This window comes from Macaca fascicularis, chromosome 3, assembly GCF_037993035.2.
Source record: "Macaca fascicularis isolate 582-1 chromosome 3, T2T-MFA8v1.1".
In the NCBI taxonomy this organism is placed as follows: domain Eukaryota; kingdom Metazoa; phylum Chordata; class Mammalia; order Primates; family Cercopithecidae; genus Macaca; species Macaca fascicularis.
In genome coordinates, this window is record NC_088377.1 from 185,694,135 (window position 1) to 185,714,962 (window position 20,828).

The 20,828-nt window shown below is 37.6% G+C and overlaps 2 protein-coding genes across 2 annotated transcripts; both read left to right on the plus strand.

Annotated features, from left to right (window-relative positions):
- The first annotated feature begins 1,399 nt into the window (after nucleotides 1-1,399).
- Nucleotides 1,400-3,403, plus strand: LOC102132263 (olfactory receptor 2F1-like). Its single transcript, XM_015448207.4, has one exon. It carries the CDS (start codon nucleotides 1,453-1,455, stop codon nucleotides 2,404-2,406), a length of 954 nt encoding a protein of 317 aa, XP_015303693.3. The 5' UTR covers nucleotides 1,400-1,452; the 3' UTR covers nucleotides 2,407-3,403.
- A 15,042-nt stretch (nucleotides 3,404-18,445) lies between these two features.
- Nucleotides 18,446-19,381, plus strand: LOC102122277 (olfactory receptor 2F1-like). The gene has a single exon (XM_065541221.1). The coding sequence runs from the start codon at nucleotides 18,446-18,448 to the stop codon at nucleotides 19,379-19,381; it is 936 nt and encodes a 311-aa protein (XP_065397293.1).
- Nucleotides 19,382-20,828: the final 1,447 nt, after the last annotated feature.

The window sequence follows — 20,828 nt, forward strand, 5'->3', positions numbered from 1 at the left end:
AGGTATGAAACTTGTCACTAAACAAAAATCACCTACCTGCTAGATAAAACCTAGGTTCTCTGATTCCAGGCTCTTTCCACAAGACCCTTGCCTCTTCCCAATGTTTTCTTTGGTAAATGATACATATATTTCATCAAGCTGAGTCTAGTCCATGTATTTGAGATACTTTTCAATTGTCTGTCTTTGCTGTTTATCATTTTTCAGACAATTGTCCATTACCATGCTTTTCTTGTACTGGAATCAAGGGAAGATGGTAAAAATGTAGAAATCCTAAAACTGTACTACATTATCTCCAGGCTTTAACTGACGTCCCTGAGACAAATCATGTCCTTATTTAGGGACTGGCCTGTCTCTCTGAAGCAGAGTAGATATAATGCAGTTGGAATCCAGGTTATTAGCTTAGCTTCGTGAATAATCTAAAGACTGAGGCTAGCACTGGTGGGTCATATACATATGTGTTCTTAAAAAATTATTCATGATGGGCTTGCTTTTTTTTCTCGTAAATGTGTTTAAGTTCTTTGTGGATTCTGGATATTAGCCCTTTGTCAGATGGATAGATTGCAAACATTTTCTCCCATTCTGTAGATTGCGTGTTCACTCTGATGCTAGTTTCTTTTGCTGTGCAGAAGTTCTTTAGTTTAATTAGATCCCATTTGTCAATTTTGGCTTTTGTTGCCATTGCTTTTGGTGTTTTAGTCATGAAATCTTTGCCCATGCCTATGTCCTGAATGGTATTGCCTAGGTTTTCTTCTAGAGTGTTTATGGTTTTAGGTCTTACATTTAAGTCTTTAATCCATCTTGAGTTAATTCCTCAAGGATCTAGAACTGGAAGTACCATTTGACCCAGCAATCCCATTACTGGGTATATACCCAAAGGATTAGAAATCATTCTACTATAAAGACACATGCACACATATGTTTATTGCAGCACTATTCACAATAGCAAAGACTTGGAACCAACCCAAATGCCCATCAATGATTTATTGGATAAAGAAAATGTGGCACATATACACCATGGAATACTATTCAGCTATTAAAAAAAAAATGAGTTCATGTTCTTTGCAGGGACATGGATAAAGCTGGAAACCATCATTCTCAGCAAACTAACACAGGAACAGAAAACCAAACACCACAAGTTCTCACTAATAAGTGAGAGTTGCACAATGAGAGCACATGGACACAGGGAAGGGAACATCACATACCAGGGCCTGTCGAGGGGTGAGGGGCTAGGAGAGGGATAGCATTAGGAGAAATAGCTAATGTAGATGATGGGTTGATGGGTGCAGCAAACCACTATGGCACGTGTATACCTATGTAACAAACTTGAATTCTGCGCATGTATCCCAGAATTTAAAGTATAATAAAAAAAGAAAAAAGTTATTATTATGGTTACTCAACAGCTTCTGTTTTTTTCTGACTCCCTTCACAGATTAATAATCCTTGAATATTTTAATGGGAACAGATAACCAGACTTGGGTGAGTGACTTTATTCTCCTCGGCCTGTCCAGTGACTGGGACGCTCAGGTCTCCCTCTTTGTCCTATTCTTGGTCATGTACATGGTGACCATGCTGGGGAACTGTCTCATTGTCCTTCTGATCAGACTGGACAGCCGACTCCACACTCCCATGTATTTCTTTCTCACCAACCTCTCCCTTGTCGATGTCTCCTATGCCACAAGCATAGTCCCTCAGCTGCTGGCACATTTTCTTGCAGAACATAAAGCCATCTCGTTGCAGAGCTGTGCAGCCCAATTATTTTTTTCCCTGGCCTTAGGTGGGATTGAGTTTGTTCTCCTGGCAGTGATGGCCTATGACCGCTATGTGGCTGTGTGTGATCCCCTGCGATACTCGGTCATCATGCATGGAGCGCTGTGTGCTAAGTTGGCCATCACATCCTGGGTCAGTGGATCCATTAACTCTCTCATGCATACCACCATCACCTTTCAGCTGCCCATGTGCACAAACAAGTTTATTGATCATATATTCTGTGAAATTCTAGCTCTGATCAGGCTGGCTTGTGTGGACACCTCCTCCAACGAGGTCACCATCATTGTGTCTAGCATTGTTCTTCTGATGACACCCTTATGTCTGGTTCTTTTGTCCTACATCCGGATCATCTCCACCATCTTAAAGATCCAGTCCAGAGAAGGAAGGAGGAAAGCCTTTCACACGTGTGTCTCTCACCTCACCGTGGTTGCCCTGTGCTATGGCATGGCCATTTTCACTTACATCCATCCCCACTCCAGTCCCTCTGTCCTTCAGGAGAAGTTGATCTCTCTCTTTTATGCCATTTTGACACCAATGCTGAACCCTATGATTTACAGTCTAAGAAATAAAGAGGTGAAGGGGGCCTGGAAGAAACTATTATGGAAATTCTCTGGGTTAACATCAAAGCTGGCAACTTGACTCGTCAAGATGACTTAGAGAAAACAGCTTTGCCTCAGTGTTCTCCACCCAACTTAGATCTGACAGGCATAAACTACGTTGCCCTGGCAACCAGGAAGGAGATGACATAGCGTGTACTGTGGATGTTATGTAGGAGGCTGAATTGTTGAGTTGGGGAGTGAGATGTGGGGTATTTTTATGTCATAGCAGCATGATAAGTGGAGTATGGCATGGCCCCCTTAGACCTACCACACTTATTTAGTCTCCATTTCTTTGTCTTGATAGTAATTGGAAGAAACTGTACCATATTATTGTACTGTTGGGTTTGTTACATTGTTTGTAATCATGGACCTATTCCTAGATCTTACACTGAATAACTGGTTATTTTTCAATATTTCAGACAGGTTATATTTTTGGTCAAATGCATTTTCACAATTGAAAGTTTGCTCACAATAATATGTGATGTAAGTAGCCACATGCATTATATTTGTGATTCATGGAGAAACATCAATTAAAGATCTTGTTTCACTCTGATCACAATATAACCAAATGTTGTTTGTACACAATGACAGTGTTGGCCAAGGAAAAGCTGAGCCTCAGTAGCTGCGTGAGCCACGGTGCCTGACCACTTTTCTTAGTTGAAACTCAGGCTGTCTGGATCTAGAGTCTACACTCAGAACCATTGTCTCACGCTGCTTCTAAAAATGTTATTATTACGAACAGTAGGCAAATAGAGATCTTATAGGAGAATCTTTTACGTCCAGGGCTTCCTAAACCACCTACCCTTCAGAGATCTTTTACTTTCTTTGCAAAGGGGAACAGGACGAAGTGAGAAACACCTCCATGCAGCTATGGTGCTCTACAGTTAGTGACTCTTGTTTTCCAAAGAAGACAAATATAGCAGATTAGCTTACTGTAAAGAGTTTACCATTATTTATTTTTTGAAAAATACATTCTTTTTATTTTGAATTCTATTCCTCAAAATAAAAACCTATAACTGCAAAAATTAAAAAAAAAATTAAGAGCAAAATCAGCACATAGAGATATGGGAATCGACATTACTTATATTATTGTTAATTTGGACAATATAACTTTGCATTTGAATAGCTTTAATTGCTAAAGTGTATTTTTGTCTGTCATCTCATTTCTTCTGTTTTATTAATTTACTGTAAGAATTGCCATAGCAAAGTACCATAGCGTAGGTGGCTCAAATAACAGAAAGGTATTTTCTCACTGCTCTAAAGGTTAGAAGTCTGCCATACAAGTGTTGGCAAGGTTGATTTCTTGTGAGGGCTTGCTCCTTGCCTTGTAGGTGTCATCCCTCTGTGTGTGTCTGTGTCTTAACCTCCTCCTCTTGTAAGGACACTTCTCGTGCTGGATCAGTGTCTATTCCAATAATCTCATTTTAGCCTAATTACCTCTTTAAAGACCTTATCTGCAAATACAGTCACATTCTGAGGTACTAGGGATTAGGACTTCAACACAAGTATGGGGAGGGGGACACATAATCCAGAAGGTATATTTATACTCAATGAACATTATAGCCTTGTTTCTTTATCCTTTATGTAGTAAGATAGGGAGAGCTGGCATTATCATTCCCATTCCAAATATAAGGAAACCATTATCAGAAGATAACATGAAAGGCTACAAAACATTTAATGCGCTTGGTATTTTATGTACTTGAAAATTACTGATGCTTATTATACAACCAGAAATAGTCTTTAAAATAAATTTTTATCACACTCCAATTTACAGAGAAACAATTTGCTAAGGGCCATCACAAATACTAAATGCCAACTATTATTTAAGTACTATGTAAGTGCATAACTCTCTATGCCCATTCACTAAGTGCTAAGGGCTATCCAAGTACTCTGGCTAGAGATTAAGTGAAAGTCAAATCTGTGATAAATTTAAGAGCCATAAGCAGACACACAAGGGGAAGGAGACAGTGTGGCTTTCAACAGTCTCTTACACTTTTTTGACATTTCTTAATTTTTAAAATGAGTGGACATGTCCTATACTTCATGCATATGGAAATCAAAAAAGGAGACAGTTACATTTCTTGATTTTTTAAACGAGTGGACATAATCCTATAGTTCATGCATATGGAAATCAAAAAAAGGAGGCAGTCTGTGGAGTGATGACAATTTTGCTTTAAGATAAATTGTCATAAACTTATATAATGTAGATATGAAATAAGTGTAGACATCATCTGGCCTAACTTTCCATTGTCAGTAGAAGACTGAAGATGGGGTTCATATGATATCATAGGCTTCATTCCAACTAGAAAGAAACATCCCTTCCTTTAGAATAAAAGTTCCATGTCAGGGCATATCTATTGCCAAGTAAAACATAGGCTTACCTATATTGCCTGACTTACTACCTCAGAACACCACATTTTGTAACACACAATCACATACTTCCACTCCAAAGAATGTAAGACAGAAACAATTCCTTGTAAAAATTCGATAGAACTTACCCATATAACTAGCTTTGTGGGAATACTTTTAATAAGTATTTCATTTCTCTAATGTTTCTGAGAATTTTTCAGGCTATTTTATATTCCATCAGCTTTTAATGAATTACATTTTACTAGGAATTTGTCTATTTTTAAGTTTTTAAATTTACTGACATAAATCTCTTCATAACTTTGGTGATTATCTTTTGAATGTCTACTGAAATAGTACTTATATCCTTTTATAACATTATTTGTCGTTTTTCTCTTTCCTTTCTTAAATCAAGTTTAATGGTGCATATTGTACACACAGTGAGATTCACCATTTTAAGTGTATGGTTCTATGAGTTTTTGATGAAAGTTTATGACAACCGCAAACAAAATATGTAATATTCCAAAAGTCATTTTGTGACCCTTTGTGGTAATGCCGTCCTTATTTATTTCCAATTACTTTTGTCACAGGAATGCAAAGTACTCTTCAAAAGTGTTAAGGTATGAAAGTCCAGGAAAGACTAGAATTGTTACAGAAGGAAGGAGACTGAAGAGAAATAACATGTAAATACGATGTGGGATCCTGGATAGCATCTTAAATTTTAAAAAAAGACAAAGACCAAAGAAATGAATGGGAAACTGATGAAATTAGATTAAGCATTGTAATTTAGCTAATAACAAAATAATATCAGTTGCAACAATGCTAGTTTCCTGTTCTTTTATTTGTATTATAGTTATATAAGATGAGAATATTAATGGAAATTTTCTGTGCTATTTTTGAAAATTTTCTGTAATGCTAAAATTACTTCAAAATAAAATCTTTTAAAAAATAAGCCAATGTAATTCACTACATTAAGAGCATACAGATTTTTTAAAGTGCTCATCTCAATAGGTGACAAAAACATTTGACAAAATTCAATGTCTATTAATGATAAAAATTAAATAATCTAGAAATAGAAGGGAATTTCCTAAATACAAAAAAGACATCAACAAAATTCTATTAATTAACATCATTCTTAATGGTGAAAGATTAGATGATTCTCTCCTAGATTGGGAACAATCAAGGACGCTCACTCTCAGCACGCCATTTCAATATTCTAGGTTCTAGTCACTGAAAAAAGGAAAGCAAAAGAAATGAAAGAATAAAGATCAGAAAAGAAAAAAAGTCAACCTATCTTTACTCACAGATGACATAATCATCTACATAGAAAATCTCAAAGAAGCCACAAAAAAGCCCTATCAAAACTAGTAAGGAGCTGGGCACGGTGGCTCAAGCCTGTAATCCCAGCATTTTGAGAGGCTGAAGCAAGCAGATCACCTGAGGTCAGGTGGTTAACCAGCCTGGTTAACATGACAAAACCTTGTCTCTACTAAAAAAATACAAAAAATTAGCTGGGTGCGGTGGTGGGCGCCTGTAATCCCAGCTACTTGGGAGGCTGAGGCAGGAGAATCGCTTGAACCCAGCAGGTACTCCAGCCTGGGCAACAAGAGCAAAACTCTGTTTCAAAAAAATAAAAAATTAAATTAAAAAAAACCCAATAAGGGATTTAACAATGGCAAAGGATACATGTCAGTAATAAATAATATATTTTATTTTTAGCAATGAGCAAGTAGAAAATAAAATTAGATCAAAGTGTCATGTAAAAGAGCATAAAATCATGAAATAATACTTAAGGGAAAGCTAAATATGTGCAAGATTATACAGTGGAAACCATTTTTAAAATGAGGGACATTAAAGAAGAACTAAACAGATATTTATGTCATATTCAAGGATTGGGAGATTCAATATTTTATTAAGATGGTAATCTCTCCAATTTGATCTGTAAATTCATTGCAATCCTGGTCAAAATCTTATCAGGAGTTTTTCAAAAATTTGACAATGTGATCTTAACATTTATACAAAAAACAAAAAGCTGAGGATGGACAAAATAGTTTTGAAATACAGAACAAACTTGACACACTCACTGATTTTAAAACTTAGTCAATACAGTCAATATACTGCAGTAGTCAATACAGTGAAATATTTCTTCAGAGGTAAACATATGGATTAATGGAATAGACAAGAGTCCAAAACTAGACGAAATTCACCAATTCAGTCCATTGATTTTTGATAAAGATGCCAAGGTAATTCAAAGGAGAAAAGATAATCGTTTCTACCGTGGTGCTTGAAAAATTAGACACCCATAAAAAGAAAGAAAAAGGGAAGGAAGGAAGGAAGGAAGGAAGGAAGGAAGGAAGGAAGGAAAGAGAAAGGAAGGGGGAAAGGGGAGAAAAGGAAAGAAAGGAAAGGAGGAAGGAAGGAAGCAAACAACCAAGAAAGGAAGGAAGGAAGGATTTTTTTTTATATACACTACATAGGAAAACTAACTCTTAGTGGATTAGAAGATTAATGTAAAAGTAAAATCATAAAACTTCTAGAAGAAAGCATGGGAAAAAACTTAGCAATCTGGGGTTAGGCAACGATAAATTGGACTTCTTTAACTTGTAAACTGTACATTTGATAACATTTAAAAACTCAAACCATTTAATAGCAAAAAAACCACAATTTTAAAAATGGGCAAAGAACTTTGATTTTCTTTGTTTTACTGTTTTGTTTTATTAATTTGGCTTTAATCTTTACTATTTTTTTCATTGATTTATGACCTTAATTTTGCTTATGATGCTTTTGTCTGCTGGCTCTGCATTTTTGTAGCACTTGTATAACTAAATAGGTCTTTATTTCTCTTTCATTTTTGAAATATATATTCTCTGGGCATAGAATTCTAGGTTGGCACTTTTTTCATCTTTCAGTTCTTCTGTAAGTCTTATCTGTGTTCCTCTGTATGCAATGTGCCTTTTTTCCTTGTGGCTCCTTTCGTAATTTTTGCTTCATTACTTATTTTCAACATTTTAGGAATATAGCACTTTGTTATGTTTTTATTTTTTTATTTTTTTATGCCACAGGTTTGTTGAGCTACTTAAATGTGCAGGTTCACTGTTATTATCATATTTGAAATTGTGGGGCTTTTAATTGTTGATTATGTTTCCCTCACACCTCATCCCTCCCTTTTCCCTCTAGGACTCACAACTTATTGAAGCACATTCAACTTTTTCACTCTTTTATAACTGTCTGTTTCATTTTGGATAGTTTCTATTGCTATATCAGCAAATTCTCCTATCTTTTCTTTTGCAGTGTCGAATCTGCTGTTACTTCTATCCACTGCCTTTTTTTTTTTTTTTTTAATCTTAGATATTGTGTTTTTCATCACCTAGTAGTTTGAATTGGGTGTGTTAATGATGGCAGCAGCAGCCTGTCTGGAGCGGCCACGACCATGACGCCGGCTGCAGTGACTGCAGTGACGGACATGCGGCTGGGGCTGCAGCTCCGTGGAGTTGGCGGGAGCCAGGAACAGGCAGAAGCCCCACCCCCATCCAAGTTGGAGGGGCAGCAACCCCACCCTCAGGAGTGCAGCTGCAGCCACCCAGCGGCGGACCTGGGCATCTCCGCACTCTCAGGGGCCCAGGAAGCCCCCATTCCCCCACAGGATAGAGAGTGCCTGCTCCCACTGCCTGGACTCTCTGCGTTCTCAGTGACTGGTGCCCTCTCCAATTTTGGAGCAAAGCTGTAGCTGAGCCCCGGCTCTGTCACGACCCGGCCAGGTGTGCGTGTCCTCAGGGCAGCGCTGACACACCAGTCCTCTGCCACCTCGGCCTAACATGCATGGGAGGAAGGCCAAGAGGGGGCTAAGGGTGGCTCAGTGTGGGCCTGCAGGCACCCCTCAGCACAAACAGCCTGGGTGCCATGGGCACCGTGGACAGCAGGTTAATGGCAGCAGGAGGCGGACTGGCTCCTGGGCGGAAAAGAATGGGTCCCCAGTGAAACCTCATCTTCAGGCCAGGGACAGCCTGAAACCTGGGGTCCAAGCTGCCAGTTCTGCAGACCAGAATGAGAACTTAGGGTGCTTTTTTCATGCCACCCCATGGCTGCCCATGGACCAATCAGCATGCACTTCCTTACCTCTGAAGCTCATAAAACCCCCCGACTCAGCCAAACTTGAGTAAATGTAGGGATAACCTGCCTGTGGAGAAAAGCTACCCATTGTGGATCTTCTCTCAGCTGAGAACTGAGCAGATGTCGGGGACTACCTGCCTGCAGAGAAGAACTACCCACTGTGGGACAACTTGCCTGTGGAGAGGAGCTACCCACTGTGAGTCTCCTCTGAGCTGTTCTGTTGCTCAGTCAAGCACCTCTTTGCCTGGCTCACCCTCCACTTGTCCGCATACTTCATTCCTCCTCAACACAGGATGAGAACTTGGGACCTGCCGAATGGCAGGACTGGAGGAGCTGTAACACAAACAGGGCTAAAACACATCCTTTTCTCACCATGTTGTGAGCAATGAGAAGGAGGGAAGAGAGGCGAAAAGAGCTGTGGCCCTTCACGGATCCCAGACCTAGGAGCTCCCCGAGCCAGGGCTGTAACACCTTCTTTGGGGCTCCATGGTTCCTGGAGTCTCCCAGTTTCCAGGTGCCACCGTGTTGCCCAGTGCCAGCTGTGGAAGCTGCTTGCAGTACACCTGCTCTAGCTGCAGCCTGACAGGGAACTGGCACCAATGTCAGCATCTGGAGCTGCCCACCCTGCCGTAGCTGACTTGCCTGGGTGTGCATAGAGGCCAGGCCCAAGCTTGCTCGCTCACACACCCCTCACTGCTCTATGCCTGGCTCACCCTTGGCAGGCATGGGATCCAGGCCAGTAGTGCAAACTGAACTCAGCCTGCCAGTCTGAGCGGGTGGACCAAGACCAGCGAGCCTGAGCAAAACTTGGGCAAAGGTGCCACCGGCCACAGCTGGCAAAGTGACACCCCAAGGATCCTGTGACATTAATATCTTGGGTTTTTTTCTCTTCATTATGTGCAGGCTTTCCTGTACCAACTTAAATGTGAAATTTATTTATAATGGATATTTTAATGTACTTGTCTTCTAATTATATCATCTGTTATTTCTGTATATGTTTTTATTGATTGATTTTTCTCTTTATTGTGGCTTGTTTTGGTTCCCTCTCCTTATGTTGTGTCCTGGGAACTTTTTTTCTGCTACTTTGCATGCCTGGACTTATTTTAATTGGATTGTAAGTATTGTGAGTTTCATGTTTTTTGGTGCCGAGTACTTTTGTTTTCCTTTAAATATTTTTCTCTTTTCTCTGGGAAGCACTTAAACTGCTTGGAATTAGTTTACGTATCGAGTCTTGCTTTTAAGGGGTGTTAGGTTGGGTCCAGCCAAGTGTTAAGTGTAGGGTCAATTTGCACTGTTCCTGAGGCTATGCCTTTCTAAGGATTCTACTCAATGTCTTGTGTGTTTGAGGTCTTTCTATCCTCACTGGAGAGCACATGAACTATTCTGAGCCTTGTGTTAGCTTTAAAGATTAGTCTTTTTACTTCGGTCTGATGGTTATTTCCTTGGCCTAGGAAGGTTCCTCATATTTATGCAAAGATCAGGTCAGCAAAAGATTGAAGGATAACCATCTTCAGATATTGAAAGTTTTCCCTCATTTTAGCTCTCTTCTTTGTCACTCTTCTCCAAACTATAAATTTTGTCTTCTCAACTCAGGATGACCATGGGCTCCATTTGAGTTCCCTCTCTTTGTGCTGTGGCCTGGTAACTCTCTCCGGGAAATAAGCAAGGGTACTTATGACTCACCTCATTTATTTTCCTTCTCTGGGATAGTACTGTTTTGCCCTGCCTTTTGTCCAATGTCTGAAAACCTTTGCTTCATATATTCTGGTCAGTTTTCTAGTTCTGTAGGTCAGATGAATACCATCCCAGCTATTCTATCATGGCCAGAAGGTGAATTCACAATCGCTTCTGATACTGTTTTATTTAATGCAAAGATCGTGCTTAATTGTTTTAATAATTATAATAATTTATCTGTAGATTTTTTTAGGTTATTTATATAGAAAATTATATAATCTGAAAATAAAATAACAATATTACTTTTTTCTCCCCAATCCTGATATTATTATATTTTTTCCCCTGTGTTCTTCTACTGGTTAGGACTATCAGTATAATGTTAAAGAAGATGGGTTGATATAGGTTGGCTCTGTGTCTCCACCCAAATCTCATGTTAAATCATAATCACCAGTGTTGTGGGGGGAATCTCGTGGGAGGTGACTGGATCATGGGGGCAAATTTTCTCCATGCTGTTCTCATGATAGTGAGTGAGTTCTCATAAGATCTGACTGTCTAAAAGTATGTAGCACTTCCCCCTTCACTCTGTATCCTGCTACCATAGGAATGTGTGCTTGCTTCCCCTTCATCCTTCCACCGTGATTGTAAGGCCTCCCTAGCAATGCCTCTTGTACAGCCTGTGGAACCGTTAGCCAATTAAACCTCTTTTATTTATAAATTACCCAGTGTCAGATAGTTCTTTATGGCAGTGTAAGAACAAACTAATATATAGGGGTATGACATTTTTATTTTGTTTCTAAGCTTATCTACTTTATGTGCATTTCATCAGTAGTAAGGTCTATATTTTTTAAAATCACGAATATATATTAATTTTAAAATATCTTTCTGTGTCTATTAATATGATCATATGGCTTTTATTCTTTTACTAATAATGTGGCAAATAATCGAGTATTTTCTAATATTAAACTTTTTTGTCTTGAGTTAAACCAAGTTTGTATGATGCATTAAATATTTTTATATATATGAATGTATGGGAGTTGCTATATATTTTTTAAAGTTTTCTATCCATTTTCCCCATTCAGACTGAATTTTTCTTTCTTTCATATTCCCTATCTAGTTTTGGGATCATGGTTATGATAATCTTACACAATTAGGTATGCCATAATCCCTCATTTTTTTCTTTTGAAAATCTTGTGCAAATTTGAAAGCATGTGTTCTTTTAATATTTGATAGAACTCCAAAATAGATCTGTGAAATACATTGCTACATTGTTGCAATCAAATCTTTTTAATAGATCAGCAATTCCTTCTCAAAGAGAAGATCGGGTAAATTTTATTTATTTTTCTAGCACATGTATTTTTTTTTCCGAAGTGGATCTGATGTAATAGCCATGGATTTTTCAAGGTCCTAGCTATTTATCAACTTGTCCCACACTGGGCTAGAGAAGCTCAGAAGAGCGACATATTTTAAAAGCTCTCTCCGTATATATTTGAAGATAATTTTGAAATGATGTTTGCTTTCTTTTATAGTATTAAGAATTTTCTTCTTAAAGGAGGAAATAATTGTCTTCTTTCTGTTACTTGCTAAATTAAATGGTGTTTTCCAAGGATGAGACTACCCCTTATTTGTATTCTCTTTTCTCATATTTAATTGATAAATAAAAATTGTATATATTCAAGAAGTATGACATGATTTGATATATTTATACATTACATAATGATTACCACATCAAATTAATTAACACACCCATCACCACCATGCTGTACCTTAGATACCCAGAACTTGTTCATCTGATAATGGAACGTTTTACCAGCATCTCCCTATTTCCCCATATCCTATCCCCTAGAAACTATGGTTCTATTCTCTACTTCTATGAGTTTAACTTTTTAAGATTCCACATATAAGTGAGATCTTACATTTTGCCTAGATTTTTGCACTTACCATAATGTCCTCCAGGTTTATCTACATTGTAACAAATGACAGGATTTCCTTTTTTATGGCTGAATAATATTCCTATATATAATATATATTCCAATATAAAATATCATCATCCAATATATACTGGAGTGATATAACCAGTTCACATTCCCACAAATATACAAAGATTTCCTTTTCTCCACACAAATTCCCACACACATTCCCACAAATATACAAAGACTTCCTTCTCTCCACACCTTCACCAACACTTATTATCTGTTATCTTTTTAATAATAGTCATCCAAACAGGTGTAAGGTAATATCTTATTGTGTTTTTTGATTTGCATTTCTCTGATGATTGGTGTCACTGAACACCTTTTCATATACTTGTTTGTCATTTTTATGTCTTCGCTGGAAAAAGAGCTATTCAAGTTATTTGCCAGTTTTTGAATTGGGTTATTTGTGGGGTTTTTTTGCTATTAAGATGTCTACATTTTTTATATGTTTTGGATACAAACTTCTTATCAGATACATGGTTTGCAACTCTTTTCTCCCATTCCATAGGTGGCTTCTTCATCCTGTTGATTGTTCCATCAATCAACATTTGTGTGAAAACATTTAGTTTGAAGAAATCTCACTTCCGTATGTTTCCTTTTGTTGCCTGTGTTTTGGTATCATAATCTATTTGGATTATTTGTTGTCCTCCTTGCATCAAATGATTTTAAACTATTTTCTAGTGAAACTTATAATATATTGCCCAGACTAATCAAAATAGAGGAGATAGAGAGAACTGGAAGAAAAAAACAATGTCAGCAAAAGAAAAAGACACATTATCACAGTTTCTATATAAATTAGAAAATATAAGAAAATATTAACAAATTTAGGCCCATAAATTTGAATGTTTGATGGGACAGAGAAATTTCAAAAAAAAAAAAAAAAAAAAACCTTACCAAAATGGACACATGAAGAAATCGTGTGTCTTATATTTAAGAAATTCGAATCTGTGTTTAAGAATTTTCCTTCAAATAATTATTTTAAATCAAGTGTTTCTTCAAGGAATTCTACCAAATATATAAGATATAAATGACACCAGTCATCCACAAAAGCCATTTCATGTATTCAATATAGAAAGGCTAATTATATTTTCACGTAATTTAAAAGACACTGTTTAAAACAACATTTCAAAACTTCAAATCTGGGAACAAATCTAATGAGAGATCTACAACACATATATATAGATTAAAAATACAGATACAAAATACATGGAAGAATATAACTTTTACATGGATTGGAAGACACAATACCATAAAAATGTCACTTCCCCCCAAATGGATTTTCAGATTCAATGAAAATCAAATTAAAATCTTAGCAAGTTATTGTCCTGGAAATTTTTGAGAACATTTTAGAATCATATTAAAAATTTATATGGCCTGAAGTGTCAAGACGACTTAAAAATTTAGAATCTAGTTGGAGGATTTACACTACGATAAAACAAGATTTATTATAAAACTATAGTAATGAAGAAAATGTAGTATTGGTATAGCGATAAATAAACAGACCAATGGGACAGAAAAAAAGAGCCTAGAGCCTAGAAATAAAAACCTACACAATAAATTGAAATTTGGTTTATGGCAACACATGGGAGTAGTGAAGAAGCAATTGTGAATAGACAAAGATGAATTGTGGTAGACAAAGATTTCTCATTCAGGACACAGAACGTTAGAACTATATGAAAAACAATTGATATATAAAACTACATTACAATTAAGAGAATCAATTCATCAGAAGCACAATGAAGAAAGTAAAAAGGCAAGCCACACCATGGAAGAAAATATTTTATGACAGATGACTTACATTCAAAATATATAGCGAGCCAAAATCAATAAGAAAAAGAGAGACAGCCCAGTAGAAAACTGGGCAAAATATTGCATATACATTTCACAAAATGGAATATCCAAATGGCCAATAAATATTTGAAAATAGGTACAACGCTGTTAGTCATTAGGGAAATGTAAAATATAATCACAGTGAGATACTACTATGTACCTATGAGAATGGTTAAAAAGGAAAAAAACTGACAATAACAAGGGTAGAGAAAGGATGAAGCAAAAATAAAAATCCTAATGTGTAGTTGATGGAAATTTAATTTATACAACTGTTTTGGCAAACTGACAATGTTAGCTAATGTTGGGCGTGCATTTAACTTGTGATGTAGCAATTACACTACCAGGCAACTGAAATGGGTACATATGTGGGATGAAAGATGAGTGTGTTGTATGTGTCTATGAATGTTCATAGCAGTATTGTTTTTAATAGCTACAAACTAGAAACAACGCACATATCTAACACAATGGATATATAATTTGAGATGCTTAAAGTATGCAGTAAATTTCTGTGGTATTTGCAGAATATAAGGGTTAAGCACTATATACATAGTTAAATAATTTGACAAATTGAAGTACTTTTTCAGCAGTCAGAATGAGAAAGGTTTCACAAAACAGTTGCATCAGTTGTGAAAAGATATTTGATCATAAATAATGCACAACTTAAGTGTCATGTTAAAGAAGATAATGTTCAAAGGTCATATAGATGATCCATGAATAACTGGACACTTGGGTCAAATATTCCAAATCATGAGTGTATGGACACAACATCATGGGCAAGTTACAGCTTCCTCAAAGTGAAACTTCAACAAAGGCTTAGAAGAATGTCCCCTGGGGAACTGGAACTTTGAATTCTCTTCTCATGTTTTGGGCTCAGGAAACACTACATTCTTATTTGTAAATTCTCTTAAATGTATATGTAAGAGTTTAAGGTGAAGAAGTCACCATATTGAAATTCCTGAATGAAGGAAAAAGAAATGAAGGGGAAAAATGAAAGAAAAAAAAAAGAAGAAAAAGTAAGAGAAGCCTAATAAACACAGCATAATTGGCCTGCAGAGATTTTCTCTCTGAGGGGAAAGAAAATAACTTCTAAATCCTGCCTCTTGCCCAGCCCTCTCTTCCTGGGGTAGTGCTGACCTCTTGTCATCTCCAGTGCTGTATTGGAACCTTGAGCCGTGAACCCAGGGTTTCCTCCTTAACACACACAGCTGCTTCCTAGATTTTTAAGCCTTATGTGACAATAGGAATGAATTTGGTTGGTGGAATGATAAAAGTCTCATTTTGGCAATTGGTTCCAAGAAACCATAGCTTGAATAGCCAAATTGAGGAGGAAGTTATTTTCAGATACCTCTGAGAAAAGAAGCACCCAGCATAAGGCTTTGACAGCTTTCACAGGAATCGCCAGGCTTAGCTGGTAATGTTTCCTGCATCCCACTGCAGCACACAGCAGCACTAACTCCTGGAAATGTGGACTAGAGGACAGGTTTGTGTTGACTGGCTCATAAATGATGATGGTCATAAGGTAACTTCATCAGAATAACCAAAGCGTATGTTGCTGCCAGCACTGTGGCTATACCTAAGGAAGTTGGGATTGGGAGAGCAACTCAGCCAATCGACATTTTGGGAAAAACTCAAGCTTTCCATGTGGCTTTGTTTTTTGAAAAGAATACTTGTAATTCATCACCATAGGAAGCTTGAATCATAAACTCAGGAAGAAAAGGTGATACAGGAATGCCGTTCGCCTTCACTATTTTTGTCAATTATAACATTGCCACCTTACTTTAGAAAATCTGCTTAACTTTTATTTACATACCACATTTTCAAAAATGTTTTAAGCTTTATTATTTTATTCTTTGTTTTTTTCTTAAGAAATCATTATTTTTACCATTAGCATTATATTCTTATTTCATTAAGGATACATATATTGCCGTCCTCCAATGAATTAGGAAAGATTTGCACTTACGCTCCCTTTAGACAGATCAAGAAATGAGTTAATGAGAGATGAACTGGTAAATGCAAATTCATTGGCAAAGCAGTTCATACACTCCCAGGAAGAGGCCGTAAAAAAAAATAACGAAGATGATGCAGAAATATGACATGCTAACTACAGGTATTTTTATTTTATCTTTAATCAGTACCTTCTTGGGCCTTACTGGCCAAAAATCAGGGATTACTAAAGTTTGTCAAACCTTTAACTAATTTTTTTTTTTTTTAAGAAGTAAAAGGTTTAAAACTCCAAGAGATTAATGTCAGTTGGTTTTTTCAACCAGGTTTCCTTATTTGGTACCTGAGATCCATTAAGGCATCATCAAATGTACCCTTCTCTGTTAGTTTCAACCCTTTGCTGATGAAATTCCTTTATATGAATTGTTTCATAGGTCATAGTAGAACTGACTACTACTCCATTGAATTTTCAAAACTAGTTTATAACATATTGTCTGTTTATGGCCAAGTCACATGGACAGGTCCCAGGCATTGATTTTCCCCTTTGAGATGAGGCGTCTCTCTCTTTTTACCTGCAGTACCTGCCAGTTACGCTTTCATAATTTGACTATTTTATTCATTAGGGATTATAAAAGGGTAGGTTTCTTCTTTCTTTGATAGAAATATTATGAAGTGATTTATTAATCTTTTGAAGCTTTAGAGTACATTTTAAAGAATTAAAAAACATTTAGTACTTTTATTGCCTCCTCTCATTGTAACTTACATAAATTATCTCTTGGGATAGGAATGGTTTATGAAGCTTAATTTATTCAAAGGTGAATAAAGGATTATCATATCCAAATGCCCATTGACTTTTGTCTGCTAGCTTATCCAAGTGCTCTGGACACCCTATTTATCTGCAGTTAATGGCACTACCAGACCACAGATGGAAAGTAGGTAATATTTGGTTGGAGCATCTGGGTCTAAGTTTCATTTTCTTTTGCCACAAGACAGAGTAATTAAAAAATAGAGTATGTGGGAAATTTAGAGTAGGCTTTGGTAAGACCATAAAATGTTTCCAAATCATTTGTGATTTGAATAAGGTGCAAACACAGATTACTAAGAGTTTCAAAGAGCATTTTTGAATACTAGAGCCCTTGAACTTTCCAAAATACTGTTTATCATCAGTATTAGAAAGTGTGGAGATGGTATTGAGCAGGCTAGAGTGTTACCTTTTGGTTCTGTGAGCCACAATAGAAGGAGAACAGTACAGAGATAAGAGAAGACAAAGTTTTCCAAGGGAGTGGAACAGCAAAGTATTTGAGATGAGAACACGAATAAAGGGAATTGAGAGAAAGAGAGTGAGAGATAATCAATACTCATTTCAATGAGTTAATTCCAGTTAATTATTTTCCATCACACTGTAGTCTCCAAATTGTCACTATTCAGGACAATACAAATAGACCCGGAGGGAATATGCAACTAGATGACCATTATCTCTCAGTTAATAGGCTAATACTTCTAGCAAATATGTAAGTTCTTATCATTTATTAGGGAAGATAGTAGGTGCATCACTGACATATAGTTTCTGGACAGTCATTGCCTGCTGTTAACACATACTCTGCTACTTTTCTGCAGGAGGATGAAAATGACATTGGGCATTCTTTCCTCTTACCTTATCATCCAGATAAGAGACTTTTGACAGTTTTTATCACTTAAAAATCTATTTTATGTTTGCTTTCTAAGATGAAGCCCCAAGTTTCTAATTATAAATGGATAAAAATGGGGCAACATAGTTTTGTAGTTAGAGAATTCAGAGATCAAAAAATTTAAAATGTGTTCGTAACTGTTAGGTTACTTTACTATGGATTCTGAGACAGTAAGGAGGGAAAAACGGGTATCCAACAAAGAAGTAAGCAAACTTTATAATTAGCAATTGGATGTAAAAGAAGAGATTCCAGTTTCACAGTTGATCTTTTTAAGTCAAGTGTCCACTCATTTTAATAAAATCTTCCCCACTTAAGGAAGAAGAGGTTTTTTTCCTCAATGAATGCGAACATCTACAGGTTCTATTGTGGCCAGAACATTCAAGGAGATGTATATAATCTGGAAAACAACATCACTTAATATTAGATGGGCTACCTGGTGTAAATGACCTCATAAAGCCTCTGCCACCCTGAAGTTCTGGGACTTACTGATTTATGACTTGGGTTTGGTCCTCAGAGGCTCATGGGTAGAGAAAACCAGACATGGATGTGTGAATTCATTCTGCTCGGATTGTCCAGTGCCTGGGAGACTCAGGTCTTCCTCTTTGTCCTGTTCCTGGCCATGTATCTGGTGACTGTGCTGGGGAACTTCCTCATCCTCCTCCTTATCAGGCTGGACAGCAGGCTCAATACACCCATGTACTTCTTCCTTGGTGTCCTGTCATTTGTGGACATCTGTTATACCAATAGCACTGTCCCACAGATGCTTGTTCACTTTCTTTCAGCCTGGAAGTCCATACCATGCCACAGCTGTGTGCTCCAGCTGTGTGTCTCCTTGGCAATGGGCAGCATGGAGTTCTTCCGGCTGGGGGCCATGGCCTATGACTGCTATGTGGCCGTGTGCCACCCACTGCACTACACGCTCATCATGCATGGAGGGCTGTGCCTGGGGCTGGTGGCCGGCTGCCTGGTGGCTGGCTTCTCAAATTCACTGACGGAAACAATGATCACCTTCCAGCTTCCCCTGTGTCACAGTGTTATTAATTACTTTGGCTGTGAGAACTTAGCAGTGCTATGGCTAGCCTGTGTGGACGTCTCCTTCAACAAGGCCATGGTGGCCATCTCAGGGTTTCTGGTGATCCTGCTTCCCTGTTCACTGGTCCTATTCTCCTATGCTCGCATAGTTGCTACCATTCTTCGCATTCCTTCTGCTCAGGGGCGCCGCAAAGCCTTTGGGATCTGCGCCTCTCACCTCACTGTGGTTTGCATGTGCTTTGGGGCTACAATGTTCACCTACATGAGACCTGTGGGTGGCTCCTCCGTGGAACAGGAGAAGATGATTGCCCTCTTTTATGCTGTCGTGACTCCAATGCTTAATCCCTTAATCTACAGCCTGAGGAACAACGACGTGCGGAGTGTCTTACAAAGAGTGTTGCAAAAATTTAGTGAAAAAGGATGAAGATTCAATGAATTTCTCCTCCCTTCCAACAGTCCAAAGGAAGACATTACAAAGAAGAAATGATTGCTATGTCCTTTCTCCTAAGATTTTCTGACAAGGTAGACCAAGGGGAGCATGTTTTTGTACACTGGCTCTGGCACTATAGCTCTAAGAATCACAGCCCTGTTAAATATGTGAAAAGAAAGCAAAAGCAAAAAATTCCAATTGTGAAACTGGGGTCCGCTTGGAAATCTAGCCTCCTAGACTTCACACGCCTCCTTTGTTTCAGGAAATATAATGTGGACAGGGCGAAGAGCTTCTGAGTGAGACCAGCCACACTTTGTGTCTTGACCCTACCTCTCACCAACAATGTGGCTTTCAACAATCTCTGACCTCTAGTTCCCTCAGCTATTAAAAGAAGCCATAATACCTAACGTGTGATGATTTTGAAGATTATAGATAATCTTTTTAAAATACCTGGCAGAGTGGCTGGCATAGAGTAGATATTCAACTACTTAAAAAAGATTTTTAGGGTAAATTATAGGCCTAAGTATTATGCAATCCTCTCTCTCCCATATGGTTATTCAAAATGGGCTTTATAAAATTGCTGTGGATATAGTGGCTTGCTGTTCTCTGTCTGCTCCAAGTGATCTTACCCAGACTCGTGGCATCTATCACCTATCTATCCACACATCTATAATGACGTTCTTAATTTTCTTAGTTCCAGGATAGGCAAGATCTTTCTCATGGGCTCCAAACATGTGTGTCCAATTGCTTGCTTAATAACAGTTATGGAAAATGAATCACATTCTTAACATAGCTAAACTGGTACTATTGTGCTTGCTTCCTCTACGGCAAACTGCTCGTCTCTTGCCCCAGTATACCATCACTATATCAATAAAAGGAACACACTCAGAATAATTCTGGATTCCTTCCCTTTACATCTAATTGTCAATGAATTCTGTTAGCTTTATCAACAATTATATATGATTGATCTGCTTTCTCTGTTTCCATCTCTACTTTCTACATTTTATTCTTTACACAATAGCTTAATTTTTAAAATTACTGTTTGTTTTTATGTAAAATAAAATACGGAAGCAGAAAACCACACTAAACACTTGTGTAACTTAGTGAATTACTATTAGCCAACCTGCTTGTCAGCACTGCTCAGATCAAAAATAGAACTACCAGCTACTGCAGAAGCCCCTCCATATGCCCCATCCTAATCACCCAACCCCTTTTCCCAATAGTAACTACTATGCTGATCTTTGTAGTAATCACTTTCTTGCACGTCTTTATGGCTTTAGTGCCCAAACGAACATCCCTAGTCCATCTAGTTTAGTTCTGCACATTTCCACTTCGTGTGTCTTCAAAGTCTCTTCAACCTGTAGGTCCCCCAGGGGTGATATCACATATCGGCAGGTTCCGTGATGCCCACCTGAGCCGCAAAACCAGCAAATTTTTATTA

Excerpts from the sequence above, each read along its gene's own strand:
- LOC102122277 (XM_065541221.1), top strand. The coding sequence starts at position 18,446 with ATGGGTAGAGAAAACCAGACATGGATGTGTGAATTCATTCTGCTCGGA.
- LOC102132263 (XM_015448207.4), top strand. The coding sequence starts at position 1,453 with ATGGGAACAGATAACCAGACTTGGGTGAGTGACTTTATTCTCCTCGGC.